At 55.3% G+C, this 20,604-nt stretch overlaps 1 protein-coding gene across 4 annotated transcripts in view; it reads left to right on the top strand.

The window, feature by feature from the left end:
* Positions 1–20,604, top strand: part of ANO1 (anoctamin 1) — a 91,508-nt gene that overhangs the window by 36,720 nt on the left and 34,184 nt on the right. For all 4 annotated transcript variants that reach the window (XM_060105517.1, XM_060105515.1, XM_060105514.1 and 1 more), the window contains 3 exons: positions 3,723–3,787; positions 4,606–4,740; positions 8,996–9,156. In XM_060105517.1, coding sequence (XP_059961500.1) covers positions 3,723–3,787; positions 4,606–4,740; positions 8,996–9,156 — 361 coding nt within the window. The remainder of the gene's footprint in view (positions 1–3,722; positions 3,788–4,605; positions 4,741–8,995; positions 9,157–20,604) is intronic.

The following is a 20,604-nucleotide window of genomic DNA, read 5'->3' as shown; positions in this document are numbered from 1 at the left end:
TGGATGGATGGGTGGGTGGATGGGTGGACAGATGGACTGACAGATAGATGGACGGGTGGATGGATGGATGGATGGAGGGAGGGAGGGATGGATGGAGGATGAGTAGTGGTGGGTGGATGGAAGGAAGGAAAGAAGGAAGGGAGGAAGGGGAAATGCCCCAGATACGTGTTTGTGTCCTAACTCAGAGAACTCATTCTCTCATGGTCGCTGCATCTAAAGTGATCTGGTTCCGAGTATTTTGCTTTCACGATGACAAAATCTGTGGCATCCCGTCAGTGGCAGGAGCCCCAAGTGCCCGAGGACAGAAGGGGGGACGTAGCCAAGCCAAGCCCCGGTCCTATGCTGAGCTGGCAGAGCAGGGCAGAGGCAGGCCTGGGCCAGGGCTTAGCAAGGCCATAACGATCAGCCTCATCTTTGGGCCACAAACACTCGGGGCCTCGGGGCCAAGCGCTCCTTCCTCCAGGATTGGGGGGCGGGAGGGTTACTCCAGGTGTGGACTGAGGTGGCCTCATTCCTGTACTGCACTGAGAGCCACGGGGCCCTGGCCCATCATTCATTCATTCATTCATTCATTCAACAATTACTTCCTGGAAACCTGGTATCTGCCCTGTTTGAGAAGCTGGGGATGACACAGACCAGACAAACCTGGTGCCTCCATCCTAGGGGGAGACAGCAAGGGCGGAGGACATACACAGTAATTAAGGACAGCGTCAGTGCTGTGATGGACGTGCCCAGCCACATGGGCCCACGTGGGAGGTCTGGGCAGGAGAGATGCCGGTGGAGGGAGCCAGGATCCCTCTGAGGTCCAGGTGCTGGAAGGCTCCCAGGGTCACAGTGACCAGAGCCACCGGTGCCCAGCTGACCTGCCTCAGGGCCCCCGACACCTCCCACCTGTTCACAGACTGAGGGGCCCCCAGAGTTCTGCCAACCATAGCCAGGAGATCTGATGCTCGATTTCCTTACGCTGACAGCTACAGGGTGATTGATGTTCTCTTCTCGGCAGGAAGAAAAGTCCACCGAGGTAAAGTGGTTTATGTAGAAAGCTGGAGTGTGCCCCCATCTGCCACATCTCTCAGGGGATGGTGGCCGGCCTGCTGTGGCCAGTCCCAGCGGGCAGGCCCGGGAACAGGGTGACCAGCATGATGCGGACAAGCCTTCCAGAGCTTCGGTCTGTGCCTCCCCTCCCCCGTGGCAATCTCCACTCCCTCTCTTTCCATCCCAGGGTCTCTGCCTTCATCCCTCCCCACTCCCTCCTCCCTCCCTCCCTCCGTCTCCCTCTGACGCTCCCCCAGCTGGTCTATGGTGTAAATTTCAGCTGAGGGGAGGAAGCTGCCCGGTTGGTGACTGGTGACGGCTGCTTTGCCTTTCCAGAGGTGCTGCGCGATCTCATCAGAGTTTGCTGGCTCAGACCTCTCCTTTAGAGAGTAAAACTGTAGGCTTTTCCTCCTTTTCTGCGTCATCAGACAGATGGCACATAACAAGCCCCCAGCACTTCACTTCACAAAGCATGAGCCCATCTGCGTCCACTCCGTGACCTGGGAGGAAGGACAGACTCCTTCAGTATCAAGGAGGTGATGGAGCTCAGAGGGGAGGGGGTCTGCCCTGGATGCCCAACGGGGCTCAGAGGGGAAAGGCCTGGCTCAGATCACCCACTCGGGACTCTGCCCAGGACACCGACTCCAGACCCAGCAGAGCCACCATCCTAGCAGGGCAGCACACCTCCAATTCCTGGACCCCTTCTCCTCTGAGATGGGGGGAGGCTCTGGGCATCCCAGTTCCTTACCCGGAAGCTACAGAGGCTCCCCCACCAGCAGCCAGACTTGCCATTAAGTCTTTCAGAACTTGGAATCATGCTGAACACGTCCTGCTTGTGCCACTTACAGAGAGACTTAAAATCTAAAGAAAGCTACTCTTCTACAGATCAGAGCAGGCGAAACCCAGGATTTTGACAGCAAGGTTCGCTCATAATTTATTAAGAATGCATTTAGCTTTTCTATGTTATTTTCCTCCCTGCTTATTTTGTCCCTGTGTGCTGACTTTTGATGAAACACAGCACTTGTGTTCTCCTGAGTATTATTTTCAGAGCTGCAGAAGGAGAGAGGAAATGGGAAAGTTTGCTAGAAGGTCATTTCTAGGGACCCCTGACTCTGTGGTCTGTGGAAGCTGGCCCCGTCCCCGGGAACCTCTTAGACATTTTTAATTTTCAGAGACTCAGTTGAAGGCATCTTTGTGCATAGAAATCCATCCCATCAGCTCTGGATCTTCCAAGTCAGTGGGGAGAATGTAATATTAGCTCAGGCTGCTATGACAAAATATCAGACTTAAACAGAAGACATTTATGTCTCACAGGTCTGGAGGCTGGAAGCCCCAGATCAAGGTGCCGGCAGGGTTAGGTTCTGGTGCAGGCTCTCTTCCTGGCTTGCGGACAGCCGTCTTCTCACTGTGTCCTCACACAGCCTTTCCTCCATGTGCGCACGTGAAAAAAGAAAGCTCTGGTGTCTCTTCCTCTTCTTGTAAGGACACCAGTCCTGTCAGGTCAAAACCCTGCTCTCATGACCTCGTTTACCCTTAATTACTTCTGGAAAGACGCAGCCTCCAGATACAGTCATGTTGGGGGCTAAGGCTTCAACCTATGAATCTGGGGGGACACATTCAGTCCATAGTCTATAGAGTATTGGGGACGATGATATAAAAGGCTGTGTTCGGGGGCCACAGCAGAATCTGTATATAGGAGACCCCCAGATTTTTAAGTCTAAATATTAAGAAAAGGAAAAAGGATGCGAGTCAGGCTTCAGTGTACAGGAGAGACCTGGCGCCCGTGGTGAGTTCTCATGGGCATCCCCCACCCCCTGCTTCCTGCCAGCAGAGATGGGCAGCCGAGGCCCTGGGTTCCCAGCTGGGGCCCAGCTCCCCTCCAGCCAGCACTGTCACCGTAGGCTTTGAGTTCAGGTTGGTAAAGCATTAATTACCCACATGCATGGGATTTCTTTATTAAAACCAGCAGTCCTAACCCAGCGTATTCCCGAGGACACCCTATACCCACGCGTTCATACAAGGCTTACAATCGCCAAGCTCATTGCCATCCTGCCCAAAGCCTGGGGCATGATGGGGTGTGTAGATTTCATTTATTTCACTAAGCTGTGTTAATCAGACAGCCCATCTCAGGAGAACACATCGGGCTCTCTTTGCGTCCCGTGAGACTTAAAAATCGTACCACTGGTATTTCTCTGCCGCAAAGCTTGGTGGGTCTGTCTTTTTACAAAGAAAGTGAGGTGTCTGACAGCAGCAGGCCATTTGAGATCAATTCCAGATCAAATCGTGAGCATTGAGGACTCTATAATGTTGCCAGAAGTTTCTTTCCCATCCCCACCGTCGCCTAAAAACATAAGCCTATTCCTCCTCGGAGAGCCCACCACCACCCGTGGCTTCTTCAAGGCCCTTACCAGAGCTGAAAGTTTGGACCCGTTTTCTCGTGTCCGTCTCCCTGACCAGAACGGGAGCGCCAGGGCTCAGGGCTGTGTCTGCTGTGCTCAGCTCAGAACCCGGCGTCCACCACGGTACCCAGCACAGGGCTGACCCTCTGTACGTGTTTGTTGAATGAATGAATGACGTAGCTGTGAACGGACACCTCAGTTCAGTGGGGGCCCAGTAGCTCTGAGTTCTGGGGAGCAACCTGGGAGCGTTACATTTTCCCCAGCCCTTCACCACTTCCTCTCTCCCAGCTCCTGTACGAAGAGTGGGCGAGTTACGGGGTCTTCTACAAGTACCAGCCCATCGACCTTGTCAGGTGAGAGGGGACGCTGGGAGCCGGCCTGATCGGTTAGATGTCCCTGTGCATTTCGACTGTGCTGAGTGTGCAGCGCATGGGGGCCTGCTTGAACTTGAAGAGCTTGTGTAGGAAAGCCAATGTCTCCCGGCAGGACGGGAGCCTGGCTGAGCCTTAGATAGCAGTTTATTCAAATTCCCTGCAGGACGGGTTCTCATCTGTCATATATTCACTGTCTCCCCCTAAATTCACAGTCCAGCTTAACCCAGCCAGGCATCTGGTGTGATTTCTTTCTGTGTTGAAAGGAAGAAAAGAGCTGCCTGGGAATTTGTAAGAATTGCCCCTTTGGGCAATGCGTCCTCTCCTGAGGGGACCTCCGTCCCGGGGCAGGAAGGGGCGAACAGATCAGGCAGTGGGTGTGCTGCTGGGGACACGTAGACCAGAACTCAGCCCATCGAGGAGCCAGAAACGCTTAATATACAGAGTGATTGGTTCTCTTGGTGCCTCGGGGCTGGAGTTTATTCCTGTTCTTAGGCTGAACAGGGCTGGAACAGAGCTGACAGCCTCCGGGCGACATCATGCCCTTCAGCGTGGGCATCACAAACGGAAATGCTCCCACCTTCGGGGCACGGTAGAGAAGTGCTGCCATAGGGAAAGCAGAGAACACCCCAAACCTGACAGCCTGGCTCAGGGGCCCCCAGTCTCTGCTTCTTTGGTTGAGAGAATCAGGGGCCCCCCTATGAGCTGTTCCTCGCTGGGGGGAAGGGGGTAGGGTGTAATTTTTTCCCCCTGATGTGGATTGAGAGTGTGTCTCTGTTTGGCTTTGCCCTGCGGTGCAGGAAGTATTTTGGGGAGAAGATTGGCCTGTACTTCGCCTGGCTGGGCGTCTACACCCAGATGCTCATCCCCGCCTCCGTGGTCGGGATCATCGTTTTCCTCTACGGATGGGCCACCGTCGATGAGAACATCCCCAGGTAGGCGGGCAGCCCCTCTCTCCAAACACATCCTCATCTTACTAAGGAGCCACGTTCCTATTACTGCAGGAACAGAACTTCCTGGGACTCGGGCCCCTCACCCCAACCCCTGCCCTGCCGTGCACCCGCTCAGTCCCCCCGGGAAGTTCCAGGCCAGGCCAGGCGGTGTCAGAAAGAGAGCCGCCCAGTCCAAAGGATATAATAGCCATCTGAGCGTGTGGGCGGCCTTTGCAGACACGATCGCCCTCAGAGATGCTTTATTGTCGAGAGGAAGACATAAAATAAATATCCAACTCCTTTTCGTTCTTTGAAGCTTTTTTTCCCATTTAGTTCTTGGTCATTATGTGACAAATTGACCGCTTCCCTGTGCGGTCAGGAAATGAGACGGATGACCATTTGGAGACCTCGGGGCAGCGCACTCAGCCAGCCAGGCCCTGTGTCCATGCCGCATCCCCTGTCCACACGGCCTTGGGAAATGCTGCAACAACAGAACCGTCATGAGAGCTGACCTGGTGCAACTTGCCCCGGTCTCTGAACGCAGGGCTGATAGTCCTGCTACTGTTCACCAAGGGGTAGGCCAGGCGTGGGGGGCTTTTGGAAGGAGGCCAGGACCCCAGAGACAGCCCGGCATCGTGCCGGGTGTGGTTCTCCCAGAATGGCAGCCAGAACGTGAGTCAAGCAGCGGGAGCTTGAGGACACCGTCTCCCCTCTTTCCTAGTGGTTTCCTAGACTTGCGAATACCGACCCAGGGATAACTGATTGTGTTATGAGTTCAGGATTTCAGGCCTAACTTCCATCAGGAACACTGTGCCAATGGACGAAACACTGGATAGAAAAGTGGACGCCCCTGGCCCTGCCTCTAGGGAGCTGGCGGTCTGTTGGGGACAGTCCCGGTACATCAGCACAGTTTACGTTTCTTACAGCTCAGCCCAGTGTCTCTGAAGCAGAGCTGTGGTTTAGACAATCCATCCGTGGTTCTGATCAGAAGAGGCAGTGAAGGAGACTTTTACTTGGTGGAGACACTGACTCCTTAGGACTCAGCGGTGCAGAAAGGCCACATCCAGTAATTTTTTGCAAGTGATTTGTGAATACATGAATAACACCTAAAATATTCCACCCACCCGGAATCAGAACGTTAAAGGAATCTGGCTTATGTCCCTCCAGGGTTATTTTGGGCACAGGCAGGAGAAAGCTTGTCCCTTTGTTTGCTAATGACACGAGTTCACTGTGCTTGGGTTTGAGGAAGGCAGAGATCAAAGTAGCCCAGACGCGGAGGGGACTGAGTGGAGGGTGAGGGGCCCCCCACGGAGACTTCTCCATCCGCCTTCCTGCCGGTCCTGGAGGAGAAGCTGGGCTGGTGGCCTCGTCCAGGATGCTCTGCCCAGGCAGGCGCGGGCTCCCTGACAAGGACGCCGACATCCCCAGGCCAGACCAGCCCAGCGCTGTCACACAGCCAGGGATGCAAACAGCATTTACTGGGAATTCTCGAGCCCGGTCTGACCTCGGCCTCTGCTCACTTGGTGTCTTGAACAAAGCAGGAAGTGTGCATTCCCCCTGGAATGTGGCCCAAGCCAGTGTGTAGGATAGCCAGTGCCCCCTGCACCCCCTGCGCCCCGCACGATGCTGCCCTGCCGCCCCTGCCCCTCTATTGGCCCCAAAGAGCAGGCCCACCCATGGCTTGTCTTTATTTTGGCTGAAGGCAGTGAAGGGAGAGGCTGAGGGTTTAAAACCAGCAGAAACAGGCTTTTTGACTGGTTGACGTTGTTTAAGCTGGCAGGGAGGAGGGCTGGGCAGCCGTGGGGCTCACAGGCAGGCAGAGACATGGGCTCTGGCCCCCCCGGCCCCTCCCATCCTCGGGGCCCCAGGCGGCACCCTGACAATGGCGGAGGGGGCCTTCCATCCACAGGTTCCCTGAGAGGGGCTGGGGTCCTGCATGGGTGAGATGTCCTGCCCCTCTGCCTTTCAGGAGAGGCCCCCAGAAGAGAGGAAGCTCAGGGAGGGACAAGGCTCCATTATTCCCACAATAATGATGGTGAACGGGAGGATGAGTCCCAGGGCCGTTCCGAGGGCTTCACGTGCGTTCCCCTGTTTAATCCTCCTAACAACCCAGTAACATGGGTTCTCAGGGAATTCTCTGGTGGTCCAGTGGTTAGGGCTGCGCTCTTTCACTGCCGAGAGCCTGGATTCAATCCCTGGTCGGGGAACTAAGATCCCATGTGCTGCGCAGCTCAGCCAAACAAACAAAGAAAAAACAAAAACAAAAACCAATATACTTGAATAAAAATGCCATGGCCTTTAAAAAAAAAATGGGTTCTCTATTCTCAGCATCCCCATTCTATAGATGGGGAAACTGAGGCCCAAGGAGTTGGAGCAACCTGCCCAAGGCCACACAGCTCAAAAGCGGTAGAGCTGAGATTCAAATCCAGAGCTGGCTGGCTTCCGAGTCCACGGTGCCCTACGGCCTCTGTGTGCCTGTCCCCGCCCCACATACACGTGCACACAGGCACACACACGCGTGCTCACACACGCACTCCCCCAGATGCTTCGAGGCAGCAGGTGGTCCATCTTTCCCTCTCCCATGCCTGACACCGTGCCTGGCACATACAGAATGTACACAATCTTTTAATAAGTCTTTGGTAAGAGGAACTGTGAGAAGAGAATTGAGCTGAATGCCCACAGTGCTAGCAGAGGAGGGTCCCTCACAGCCTCTCAGCAAATGTTTCTCCAACACCAATGGCTGTGGCCCAGCCACGATTCTGTGCATCCAGAAATTTTTTTTAAAAGCCAATAACAACCACCCAATTCGTCCCCCCTCCTCGATAGCCACCTAACCCTTGGGAATCAGACTCCTGCCCGGTGTCTAATAATAGCTCAGTATCTTGTCCAAGTTAGCAGGGAGATGGGCAGGGCAGGGCAGGGCAGAGTTGGCGGGGCCTAATTCTGGCCTCCCTTCTCATCTTCCAGAAGGAGAAACTGAGTCTGAGGCTAAAGGACAGGGCCGGGGGCACAGAGGGCAGGAATAACCCGTCAAGGACCTGGTCTCAGCAGGGAGCCCTCCTGTGGCCTCTGGGCATCAGCTGAGAGCGGTGCAGGGCACGGGCTTGACAGACAGAGCCCAGGGCTCAATCCCCACTCTGCTGTGTGGCCCTGAGCAAGTGACTTGCCCTCTCTGGGCTCGCTTCCTCATCTATGAAGATGGGATTGTAATAGCCCCAGAGCTGGTCCAGGCCAGGTAGACGCTCGGTGCAGGCTCCTGCTCACACAGCTAATGGCCCTTATTGTATTTTTCAGTATTAGTAGGAGAGAGCCTGAGTGCTGGGCAGGGCGGAGGAGGAAGGCCACTGGGCATCGCGCAGCTCCCCATCCTGTCCAGCCACACCCCCTGGGCTCGAGCCCCAGACTCAGCAGAACAAAAGCCTTCCCTGAGCCAGACTAGTATCCTGAGCAGGAACTGCCCCTCACTTTCGGGGTGAGCCCGGCGTGGTGGGCCCCCAACCCCAAGCAGCTTGTGGGTGTGTTCCTTCCAACCCAACCACCCGTCTCCTGGGAGGAGGTCTGGAAGAACCATTTCTCCATCCTCTTAGGGGCCCAGAGTGCCCAGCGATGTCCGCAGGCTGGTACCCAGGCCTGCCCGGGGCCAGCTGTCCCACGGCGTCCCCACAGAGATGGACTGAAGCCCGCAGGAACGGCGCTTAGCAGGTGCCAGGCTCACGGCCAGGGCTCAGGAGGGGTGTGGCGTTCTCGTGCCTTGATCCCATTCCTCCTTCGGGTCTCCGGGGCCTTGTCAAGTCAGGACCTGGACAGCATTCACTCTTAGCACAACCTTGGTGGTGCCTGGTTATCAGAGGGAGGCTGGCTGGGACCTCGGCTTCAGAGATGAACGCTCACTGGCCACACAGCAAGTCCGATGGGTCCACACCCAGGACCACCTACAGAAGTTGCAGGCTGGGTACAAAATTAAAATGCAGGGCCCAGTTCAAAGACCATTAAGGCTTTAAGGGGTGACAGAGTGTGAAACCGAGCTGGGGCCCCTGTGTGGCAGCAGCTGTCAGACGTCCCTAAAGCCCACCTGGGATGGAGAAGAGGGATGTGGGCGCCGGCGGAAGCTGGCTGCTGAGCCAGACCATGTCCACCACGGCGGGGACCCCCAGCACTTTCTCCCACCCGATGTGGCTCTGGGAGGCTCCGGTCCACGTGGGCCGGCAGGGACCCTGCGCATCGGCCAGGGGACTCTGGGCTACTCCCTCTCTTCCAGCATGGAGATGTGTGACCAGAGACACAACATCACCATGTGCCCGCTGTGTGACAAGACCTGCAGCTACTGGAAGATGAGCTCTGCGTGCGCCACGGCCCGCGCCAGCCACCTCTTCGACAACCCCGCCACTGTCTTCTTCTCCATCTTCATGGCCCTCTGGGGTAAGCCGAGCGCCGCCACCCCGTCCGTCTGTGGGGCACAGGCAACTTCGGGTGGGTCCCGACATGCCCTCCCTCTCCTTGAGGCTACCTGCAGGACCGTTTGCCAGGAATGCACACAGGAGGAACGGTCAGCAGAAAGAATCCCCCGTTCTGTCTGCAGGTTACTGGGGTCTGTACTATGTCACGACCCACAGATGCATCTGACCCGGCCAAGAGCCCCTCATGAAAAGCCTAGGAGGGTGCTTTGCTCCCGGAACCGGGACCTCTTTCCTGGGGCCGGGATTTGTTGCTGCTTTAGGACAAGGAGTGCCAAGGGTTCTGCCTTCCTCCCGATGATGCTGGGAAAGCTGACCAGGCCCAGGCCCTGGGGCACAGCTCTCATTACCCCCAGCACCCCTGAAGGTGTCACATGCCCATTTTACAAGTAAAGAAGCCAAGGCCCAGGGAGAGTTGATGTGACTTGCCCAGGATCTCCCAGCTCCTGAGCGGCCAAGGTAAAGAGTGAACATACGACTCCAGAGCCTGTGCCCTTAACCACTGGACTCCACTGCTACCTGGAGTCCAGGGCAGACGGCTCCTCCTCCAGGATTCTCCCTGAATCCAGGTCCTACCTGGTACCCATCTCAGGCTTGGGGGGCACGGGAGGTGGGTAAGTGGTGGCTGGATGCATTTCCACAGACGTTTTTGGATTAGCAGATAAACCCGTTTCCTCCTCTGTGGCCCCGTGACACAGCCTTTGCCAGCAGGGCATTCAGGATTCGGGCACCCATGTGCTGAGCCATCCCCTGGGCACCAGAGCCCCAGTCTTTGCCCTCAGGGACTCCCAGCTAGTCGGAGATGGAGCTGCACACAGAAAGGGCACAGGAGCCCTGGGGGAGGGAAGTCAGCTCTGCCCTTCCCCACATAACTCAACCCTCAGCTTCCTCGCCTGTAAACTGGGGGTGTGATAAGGATCAGAGACAGCGGGCACAAAATCTCAGCCAATGCTTAGCACGTACATGGCTGACTCTCAGTAAACGGTCCTGCCCTTGTGACCACAAACCACAGGCAGGGCTGCTTGACACACGGCGGGGGTGTGAGACTGAGAAGGTGATGTGCCTTGCGTGTAGCGTGCGTACCAACTGGTATTTACTAAGTGCCTGTGCTGGGCACAGGGGAAACCATGGGAGGAAAAACCACTGCATCCACTGACTTAGTCCAAGATTCAGGAGGGCGCAGCATGTGCAAAGGCCCTGTGGTGCGGGTGCAGGGAGCAAGTGGGAGTGGGAGCAGGAGGACCCTGGAGGCCAGCAAGGGCCGCAGAGGACTTTGTGTTCTCACTGGGAGGACTCAGAAGCCAGAGCAGTCGGCCTCCTGTATCAGAAGTTTTCTCGTCTTTAACTTGAGTCAGAGATGGCAACTTACATGAGAAGCAGCTGGGGAGGTGATAGAGGGAGGCTGACCCAGCTCTGACTGGGGACAGCGGCGGGGCTTTTGCTCAAGACCCACGTGAGCTCCAGGGGCACCGTGGAGGAAGAAGGCCAGTGAGAATGTGCAAGAGCAGCAGTTAGCGGGCCTCTCGCGCCCTCCTTCCCTGGCCCTGGGCTCCCCAACTGTGTTCCATCTGTTCCCACTGTCCTGCCTATACGCCCGGTAACAGCTGTGCCAAACTGAGGGCCTCCGATGGAGGAGACTCTGTTCATTTCAGAGGGCTCTCGTGCCCACCCCTCCTGTGAGCTAAGGAGATGCCTCAGGCTTGGCGAAGCCCGTGTCGCGTGGAGCACAGGGGTACAAATGACAGCCCCCGCCCCACTCATGAACATCACCCCTCCACATCCTTCCCCCCCTGGCTCGGCAGTGGCCTATAGCCCGTGGACACCCGAGTAATAGAGACACCCAGGACTGTCCATCCACCCAAGCTCCGGGAGCTCGAAGCAGAGCTTCACGATCAGCACAGTCATCATGGGCACATGATGGTCCTCCTAATGGGGCTGAGAATGAGAGTCACAGGTCACCAGCTCAGCGTAAGGGAGAGATTTCCAGCAGTGAGTGCTGGGCTGGGCTGGCCTGGCAGGTGGTGAGCACCCTGTTTCAGGAGGCATTCAAGCTGAGGTTGGAGGAGTCCTTGCCGGGGCTACCACAGAGCATGGGGAGCTGATGTCTGTGTGTGGTTCATGGTGGCTTATGAGAAGATTCCCTGCACCACACTCTAGCTCGGATGATTAATTCTGGGATCAACCTGACTATAAATTTAGGCTCAGTGGCCATCTTCACTGAGCTGATGTGTATGTGTCTGACATTGGGCTGGATGCTCCTTGAGCTTCATCCCACCTTATCCCACAGCTGAGAAATTGTCCCCATTTCACAGATGAGGAAAGTGGGTCTCCACTGGCAGGGCCAGGAAGGGAGCCCACGTTGCCCTGAGCCTCTTCCGCCTCCCCTGCCCGCCCCTGTCTCTTTGGACCCTGCGTCTATCAGAACCACCCCCCGGCCCCCCACCACCCTCTGCTCTCATTGCCAGCCTCCCTGGCCTTCCTCAAGATCTCTGGTTGGCTCCCTTCCTTCCTCTCTGATCGGGGCCCAGGAAGCTCCCAGCTGAGGCTGGAACACCTCCTGGCTGGGCACCCAGCCTCCCGGTTCCCCAGCTCCGAGCGGGGGAGGCTCACCCAGCAGCATTCACGCCCACAGTGGAGCCCAGCTGCACAGCTGCCGGCTTGACAGTTTGGTCCAATTCAATACCCAGCTGCGTTGGCTGTGAGCCAGGATGGCTAGTCAGCAGGTAATAGTGCCAGTCCCTGGGCCAGACCCAGGTTCAACTCTCAGATCTGTCACCTGCCAGCTGTGCAACTTCAGGAAAGTTGTTTCAACTCTCTGGGCCCTGGGTTCCCCATTTGTAAAATGGAGACAGTGGTTGGGAATGTCAAGTGAGTCACGTCTTGTGATGTCTTAAGGCTGTGCCTGGTGCTAGTTGTCATGTCGTGCTAGCTGTTGCATCGGATCAGTGAGCCCTTGCTTCTTGAAAACGTGAAAACAGCCTAGACCCTTGGAGATAGGAGCTCACATCTAACCTGTCACCTTGTGCCTGGGGGCCTCTGTGAATTATGTCACTTCATCTCCTTCAGAAAAGAACACTAGCTTTGGTTGGCTGGTTCCTACTATGGGCCAGGCACTGTCCTGAGCATCTTATGTGAGCGACTCATTAATTCTCCCAGTAACTATAGGAGGGAAACAGGCTTTACTACCCCATTTAGCAGCTGAAAAAAATGAGGCAACTTTCCCAGGGTTACACCAGCTAACAAGCAGCAGAGGCAAGACTTGAACCCCAGCGTTCTGGCTTCCCAGCCCCAAATACTTGACCCCTGGGCTTTACTCCCTCTGTCAGCGTTACTTATCAGGTCTAGCTCATGTGTGTGCTTATTCCTGGCAGGCTTACCTTAAATTCATTCTCTCACCTGGAATATTTTCCCCAGCTCCTTCCACAGAAACAGGCTCCCTTTCCCCCTACAGAGTTCTGCACAGGCTACCTCACTGGTCCCCACAACAACCCTGGAGAGAAACCCTGTTATTCTCTGATGTGGACAGGGAAGCACAGAGAGGTTAAGTGACTTGCCCAAGATCACACAGCTAGCCGATTTGTAGCAGACATGATAGATCCGTGCCTGGCCTGCCGGCCTTCACGGTCCAGGCTAGTGCCCTGGTCTCACCTCTCCATCCAAACATCCTCCACCCCCCTTCTGTGCCCTCCTGGGGGAGCAGAGATTCACCATGAGCAGGCGGTGAGGGGCACACAGGCAGCAATGCCACTCAACCCGCCAGGAGGCAGGGAGTTGGTTGAATTTTATGCACCCCCTCAAGGAAGCCAGCTTGGTCACGTCATGCTTCTTTATTGAGCACCTACTGTGTGCAAAGGGGTACCACTTCACAGCCTCAAAGGTGTTGGCCAGCCCTTACCAGCAGCCCCGTCCTTGGGAGAAAAACAGATGGTCCCATCCTTCCCCTATCCAAGACGCAGGGAAACGGGCAAATCTGTGTTTCCGCTGTTTGTCCCTACATCCTCCAGCTCCACTTCCACCGTAGGAGACAACAGAGGTGCCTGTCTGTCAAGGGCAAGTTCAGTCTACACACCCCCATTTGGGGGAGAAAAAAACAACAACAAAAAAGCCAAACCACTCTCATGAAGCACTTATGGAAAGAGGAGCTTATTATAAGTCAAGCCAGAAGCAATAGGAAAGGGCCTGCTGGGCTGAGCGGTGCCTGTTAACAACCCGTCCCTGCCCCCAGGGTGGAGACTCAGTCCCTCCATCGTCCCCCAGGCGTAATTAGCAGCGAGCTTGCCACTGTTGAGGGGTTTTTTTTAGTCCCTTATTCAATTACTTGTTTATTACCCTGTAAAGGATCATTTTCCCACTGGTGTTTCTTCTCCCACTGTGTCCTTTCTTTTCCTGTCCTTCAGCTGCTAACGCTTCTGCTGGCAAGGTGACAGAGAGCAGCCCCAAACCTGACACTGACAGTAGCGGGGCTCTACCGCCCCAGGAGTCACCTCTGGCCGCTGTTTTCATGTTGCTTCCGCTCCACTGTGGGGTCTGGTTTGCCCAGAGGCTGACCCGCGGGTCCTGGAGCCTGTGAGCTCTGGCTGAGCTCTCCCCTGCCTGGGATTTATGACAATTCAAAGCCTTCATTCAGTAAGGTGTCACACGAAGAAACTTTGAGCTCCATTTAGCTGTTCCCGCCCGGGATCAATTTTCTGAAATTATGGCATAATAATGGGGTTTTAAAGCCTTGTCAGTTCCAGGCAGAACAAAGGGGTTTATTTGATTTGAGCCTGCCTGCCTGCAAGGAGCTGGAGAAAGATGGTCCCGGCATTAGTGGAGTGACAGGTGTGATTGAAACCCCTCCTTGGGGGGCTGCACCCGAGACTCTGAATGGAGTGGGCAGGTCACCGGCTGAGTCACCCAGTGCGGACGGAGGGAGAGAGACTGAGTCTCTGCTGGAATTAAAAGGCCAGCAGCGGGTTTGTGAGCGAACACTCTTTCAGGGGATAAATAAATAGAATCAGTGAGAAAATGAAGGGTGGGGGGCCTTTGTGCGGGAGCCCTGTCTCCCCTGTGGGCCGACAGGTGGGTTTGTGACCAAAAGCTCGGCCTCTCTGGGCACCAGTGCCGAATCAAATCTCAGAGATAGAGTTTTGGGTGAAGTAGAAAAGGAGAGTTTTATTGCTTTGCCAGGCAAAGGGGGACACACCGGTTCTGCCTCGAAAAACTGTGTGTGTCCCCCGCCAGAGGATTTGATGAAGGGATTTATAGCAGCGGTTCAAAGGGCGGGGGGCGGGGGGTTCTCTAACAAGATTAGGGTGTGGTGAGCAGGGCCTGCACTCCCTTAATCTCATCTCAGGTGGTCGTCTCCCGATGTTTTAATTTATTTTATTTTTGGCTGCATCGGGCCTCAGTTGCGGCATGCGGGATCCTCATCGCGGTGCGCCGTCTTCTCTCTAGTTGAGGCGCGGAGCTCAGGAGTTGCGGCGCGCGGACTTAGTTGCCCCACTGCATGTGGGATCTTAGTTCCCCGACCAGGGCTCGAACCCGCGTCCCCTGCATTGGCAGGTGGATTCTCAACCACTGGACCACCAGGGAAGCCCAGCAGTTGTCTCCTGATCTTGATGAGTTTCTCTGGTCCCTTTAATCTTGCTTCGGGTGGTTGCTTGGCTGCTTCTCTGTTGATTAGCAACTGTTTGAATCCACCCTTCGGAACTCAGGGATGGTCACGGGGGCTGCTGCAGTCTTGCCTATAAGAAATGGGGGACAAAAAGGGCCTCCGTGCCAGGGAGCCCCACACGGCCCCACTCAGTTTCAGGTCACTCTCTTGTCCGGTTCCTGCAGCCCGAGGACATGTATCTCTGATCTCCACATTGAGAGAAAGGAGTCTGTGCTGAGCAGACGTCGGACTGTCATGAGCCAGAGGTTTGAGAAGCTGGTCTCTGCTCCCAGGGGTCTTGTTTTAAGGAGGGTGCGGCCCTGCCTGCCCCCTGGGGCCTCCGCGGCTCAAGAGTGCCTGGCACAGGTTTGGGAGACAAGACCTCAGCCCATAAGGAGCTTGGACCTCACCAGGGAGACGGGGTGTTCTCCGGGCAGCCACAGAAGCGCCCCAGCATCCGTCAGAGCCTTCCCTCCGTGGCCTGTGAGATTCCCACGGCGGGCCTGAGAGCCTGTGAGGTTCCGATGGGCACAAAAGACCAAAGGGCGGCCGAACCAGGAGCGTCTAATGACACATCCAAGATCGTGCCACAGGGTCATCAGGAGCATTTCAGGGGAGGGTGAAAGCTCAGAAAGGTGGGGGCAGGGGGAGGTCAGCAGCCAGCCCAGGAAGCATCCAGAATTAGGGAAATTGGGGTTAGGCCTAGGAGTGAAAGCAGTTTGGACAGGTCAAGCAGGGCCCGAGGGAGGTAGGGTGGGATGCGGCCTGGGAGGAGAGCCGAAGCAGAGGCCTGGGGTCCTGTGGGGGGTGGACCGGCAGCTCATCTGATGGATAGAGAGATGGATGGAAAGAAAGGGCAGACAGTGAGTAGGCCAGTGCGTCCAGATGCCTGTGTGGACAGCGCCACATGCAGAGCTTGTCCAGAACGGAGCTTCCAGGTCAGCGTGGTGCCCAGGAATCTGTATTTCAGCAAGCCCCCTGCGGTGGGGCTTCCGGCACAGCCCACACTCTATAAGAAATCCTGGGGGAAATGGACAGATTGCCCCTGCCCCACGTAACCATGCGGGTGTGTTCCTGGTCCATTTTCTCTGCAGCTCCAGCCTACAGCAGGGGCACTTAAGCCCATAAGCAGAATCTGTACCCATTGTTCTGTGATTCTTTCTTTTGTTAATTGACGTGAAATTTACGTAACATGAATTAACTGTTTTAAGTGCACAGTTGGGTGGCATTTAGTACCCTCACCATGTCGTGCCATCATTACCGCCATCCTCCCAGGTGGCAACCTGGTGCCCATTTAACAATCTGTCCCTTTCCCCCTGCCCCACCCCTGGCAACCACCAGTCTGCTTTCTGCCTCTGTGGTGGATTTATCTGTAGATATTCTGGATGCTTTGTATAAATGGAACCAACCATACGTTTTGTTCTATCGTCAGACACTTAATGAGAAGCGGTGGAGATCCTTCAGGTGAGCCGGGTCGGGGGACCGCTCCTCTGTCAAGCCCCTCGCCACGGGTGGGCCCTCCCCTGGGCCCCGCGGTGCATTGGCTTATGGACGCCTCACCGTAGGCCCCACAGTGGGCACTGTTATCAAGCCCATTGTACACACGTGGAGACTGAGTCTGACAGGCAGGTGGGGGGGCGCGGGCCCATGCCCAAGCTCATACCTGCTTCGAGCTGTCAGAGAGAGACAGCTGTCAGAACACAGTGAAGGAGAGACAGGCCTTCCAGAACTGGTGGTGGTGTGGGAATGGGCTCCAACCAAGGGGATCCCAAGCACGTGGGATCCTCCCGGACCGGGGCACAAACCCGCGTCCCCTGCATCGGCAGGTGGACTCCCAACCACTGCGCCACCAGGGTAGATCCAGGGTTCATCACTCACCTGCTGCCTCTGGGCTCTTCTAGAAGAATGTGTTTGTCTAACACTGTGTCATTAAAACAAATGTTTGAAGGGAGAAGCTCAAACACCTGCTTGCACCCTGGCCTGGGTTCCCTCTTCACTACCTGCGATTTCTGCTGCACTGCCCTCTGGGCTCTGGAGTTTGGGGGGATGGTCTTTTCTCCTTGGCCCCCTCGCATGGCTGCTGGGGTCAAGGCCATCTCTTCATGTCTTTTGTACCCTGGACCGGGTTTGGCCCACAGCTTGTCCTCATGTGGGTGAAGCCACACCCCTAACCCCAGTCGATCTTGGGGTCAGAAGTCCTGGATCCAGGTTTCTGCTGTATATTAACCAGTCACCTGACTCCTCAGGGTCTCAGTTTACCCATCGGTGTGAAGGAGTGCGTTATCTCTGCGCTGAGGGCTTGCGGGTGGGATGAAAGGAGATGCCCCAAGCATACCCAGCACCTGACACCAGGTAGACACCACGTTACGTCTGTGTGATGTAGTTGGCACGTCAGCCAGGAGAACCATGATTGGGTACCTTGAAGTGAAGGGATGAGAACCTGGCAGGACCCGCTGCTGTCCACATGGCTGGTATAGAGGGGGAGGGCTGCAGGAGCACAGTTGCAAAGCAGAGGCCCTCGGTTTTCTTCCTGCCTCTGCCCAGTCCAGTAGCAGGTGAGTTTTCACACTGCTCACGATGCCTGATTCTGAGCTGAGACCTCAGGACTGCCCCCAACTCAGCATGAGCCTTCCCATCACCCGTCCTACTGGCCAAGCCTGAATGTCACAGCTCCGCCCCTTTGCTACAGAGCAAAGGCGTGGCAAACTCAGAGCCAGAGAGCCCAGGCAATAGGACATGGTGGGGTCTGTGGCCCAGCAGAGAAGGCATGCCCAAACCTTGACAAATGAATTGTCACTCCTCGGCTCCAGCCTCCTGGTGCCAGAGTTTCTGATTTTTAAAGGAGAAGCAGGAAACTCATGATTTTATATAAAATGCCTGCATTTCTTAAACATAGCCGAGCACAACAAGCCTTGTCTATGTACCATCTCCACTCCTTGGCCTCCAAGGTGTGACCTCAGGTCCAGTCTCGATCCTGGTCAACCTACAGATACCCCTGGGAAAGGGCCCTTGTATCTATCTTAAGACATTTAACAGTAAAATTCTAGAGCAAGAATGCCTGGGTTTAAATACCAGCTGCCTAGCTGTGTGACCTTGGACAAATTACTTAACCTCTCTGTGCCTCCATTTCCTCATCCATAAAATGGCAATACAAGTTTTGCTGTAATCATCCGACTTATTACGACTCTAGTTGTTACTCCCGTAAAGAAAATCAAATATCTGTGCAGAAGGTCGGTCAAGTATGGTGGTTAAGTGTAGACTCTGGGGTCAAATAGAATTCGGTTCAAATCCCACTCCTGCTGTTAACCTGAAGTTGACCTTGGGCAGAGCATTTAATCCTCTGAGTCTCTGTCCTCACTTGTGAAAGAGTGAGTGGAAATCACTCCTACTGCATGGCGTTGTTTTGAGGGTTTGTGTAACTGGTGTCGCTAAATCACTAGCACAGAGCCTGGTGCAGGCTGAGTCCTCATTAAAAGGTAACAGTTATCACACTGCAGGCTGGTGAGTGGAGGGAGGGGGAGGTTCAGGAGGTAGAGGTGTGGGTCGGTGAGCCTAGGAATGGGGAGACATGGGGAGGCTGAGACAGGGAAGGTTAACAGGCCAGCTCCCCTGCTGTGCATGGAGCCAGCCCTCCTCCCCCACTCAGCCCAAGGTCTCAAAGGAGGCCTTGCCATGGGCAGGCAGAGGCGGCCAGAGAGAGTCAGCTGTCAGAACACAGTGAAGGAGAGACAGGCCTTCCAGAACTGGTGGCGGTGTGGGAATGGGCCCCAACCAAGGGCCTCCACTACAGTGACCCAGGGACACGTTGAAAGAGACAGAAGGAAACATCCTCACACCTTCCTTCTTAGGAGGCGGTGCAGGCTGCAGATGGGCCTGTCCCACCAGCCATATGTGTCTGCTGAGAGTACATTTGTATCGCAGGGAACTACATTTCCCAGGCTCCCTTGCTGTCCCATTTCCTGGAAGGCTCAGCCAATGGGAAGCCCTGATGGGGGGCGGATCAGAAGGCGGGAGGAAGAGAGAAGTCAGGGTATTTCTCCTCCTCTTCCTCTGCTTCCTGGGGCACCTGTGGCAAAGGTGTCGCCTTCTCCATGGCTCTCCCTCCCTCCAGAAAGCCCTTCCTCCATGACCCTAGCTTCTGGGCAGCTCCAGTTCCTGGCTCTGGGGACACCACCTCCCATTGTCCCGCCACCCCTAGATAGGCAGCAGCTTCCTGCTATCGCTAATCTCTGGGTGGTCTCACCATCCGCTGCCTGTCTTCTCAGCTCTTCCATTGCCTATGTGGCCAAGTCCCAGGATTAAATTACCCCAGTCCAGAAGACCTAAGAGGTTTCTGTTTCCTGGCTGGACCTGGTTGGTACAGTAGCTAATACTTGATGGGCAGATACCCATTATGCGCAGATATGTGCAAGCTCGGAGGCCCTGTTCTCACTTCACCTTAATGGGGAGGCGGGTGTGTTCTCTGAACCAGGAGGTGAGTCAGATTCAGACCCATCTCTTGCCAGGTCCAACGCCTGTATTCTTTCCTGGTGAAGGATGATATTGAAGAATTTGCACTGAAGTCCTCATTGAATGTCCGTCTTCACACTGCCACTTATCAGATAAGCCATTTAATTCTGCCGAGCCTCAGTTTTCTCATCTGTAAAATGAGGACAATTATAGCAGCTCCCTCCTATGGTTACTATGAGGTTTAAATGAGACTAACACTTCATGTGATGGCTCTTTGAACAGCGCCTGGCACATAGCAGCTCAAGAATCCGGAGCTCTGCTTAACTTTATGGCCACCCTTATCACTACTCCAGCCCTCAGCCTCTGCTGATGTTCCCTCATGGGTGGGAAGAATTAATGATAAATGTTTCAGTCAGTGGTATCTCCATTTGCAAGTATCTACCCATAAAAGCCATTCATTCATTCAGTGAGCTCTCTTGAGGCACCTGTCTGTGCCCCACACTGGGCTCTCCATGGGGGACCCAGATGACAAGGCCCCGTCCCTGCCCCACACCCCAGAAGGGCCACGAGACATGGGACAGGGATCATAATGGAAGGTGGCATGAACAGCATGAGCAGGAGAGGTCCCAAGAGGAGTTGGTTTCTTTCCTGACACTGAGGGGGATGATCGGAGGCTTCCTGGAGGAGGTGGCATTTGAACTATGCTTAGTTTGTTGGGAATACAAAGCAGGATGTAGCAGCTAAGAGTGCAGCTCTAAAGTCAGGCCACCTGCAGGGGTTTGAAGCTTGAGTGAGTGACCTTGGCTCCCCTTTCACTCTCTGACCCCACCTGTGACTTGGGGTCCCCAAGATCAATGGAGCAGGATGGTTAAGAGCAAAAGCTCTGGGACCAGCCTGCCCAGCCCCTCACTGGCTGGCAGAATAACCTTGGCTGGGACTCGGTTCCCCTGTGCCTCAGCTTTTTCAACTGTAAAGTAAGCAATAGGGACTTCCCTGGTGGTGCAGTGGATAAGACTCTGCGCTCCCAGTGTAGGGGGCCCGGGTTCGATCGCTGCTCAGGGAACTAGATCCCACAGGCAGGCTGCAACTAAGAGTTCGTATGCCACAACTAAGGAACCAGCGAGCCACAACTAAGGAGCCCACGTGCTGTAACTAAGGAGCCTGCCTGCTGCAACTAAGACCCAGATAAATAAATAAACCAAATAAATAAGTTTTTTTTTTAATGAGCGATAGATCATTCCTGCCTCACAGGGTCAGTGGGAGAGCTGAACAGTTTAATTCATGTGAAGTTCTTGGTCCAGCACTTGTTGCCCTCACTTACCAAATGGT

Source organism: Mesoplodon densirostris, chromosome 7 (assembly GCF_025265405.1).
Source record: "Mesoplodon densirostris isolate mMesDen1 chromosome 7, mMesDen1 primary haplotype, whole genome shotgun sequence".
NCBI classification, from domain to species: Eukaryota; Metazoa; Chordata; class Mammalia; order Artiodactyla; family Ziphiidae; genus Mesoplodon; species Mesoplodon densirostris.
Note: the sequence above shows the minus strand (reverse complement) of the source record. Positions and strands in the feature narration are given on the sequence as shown.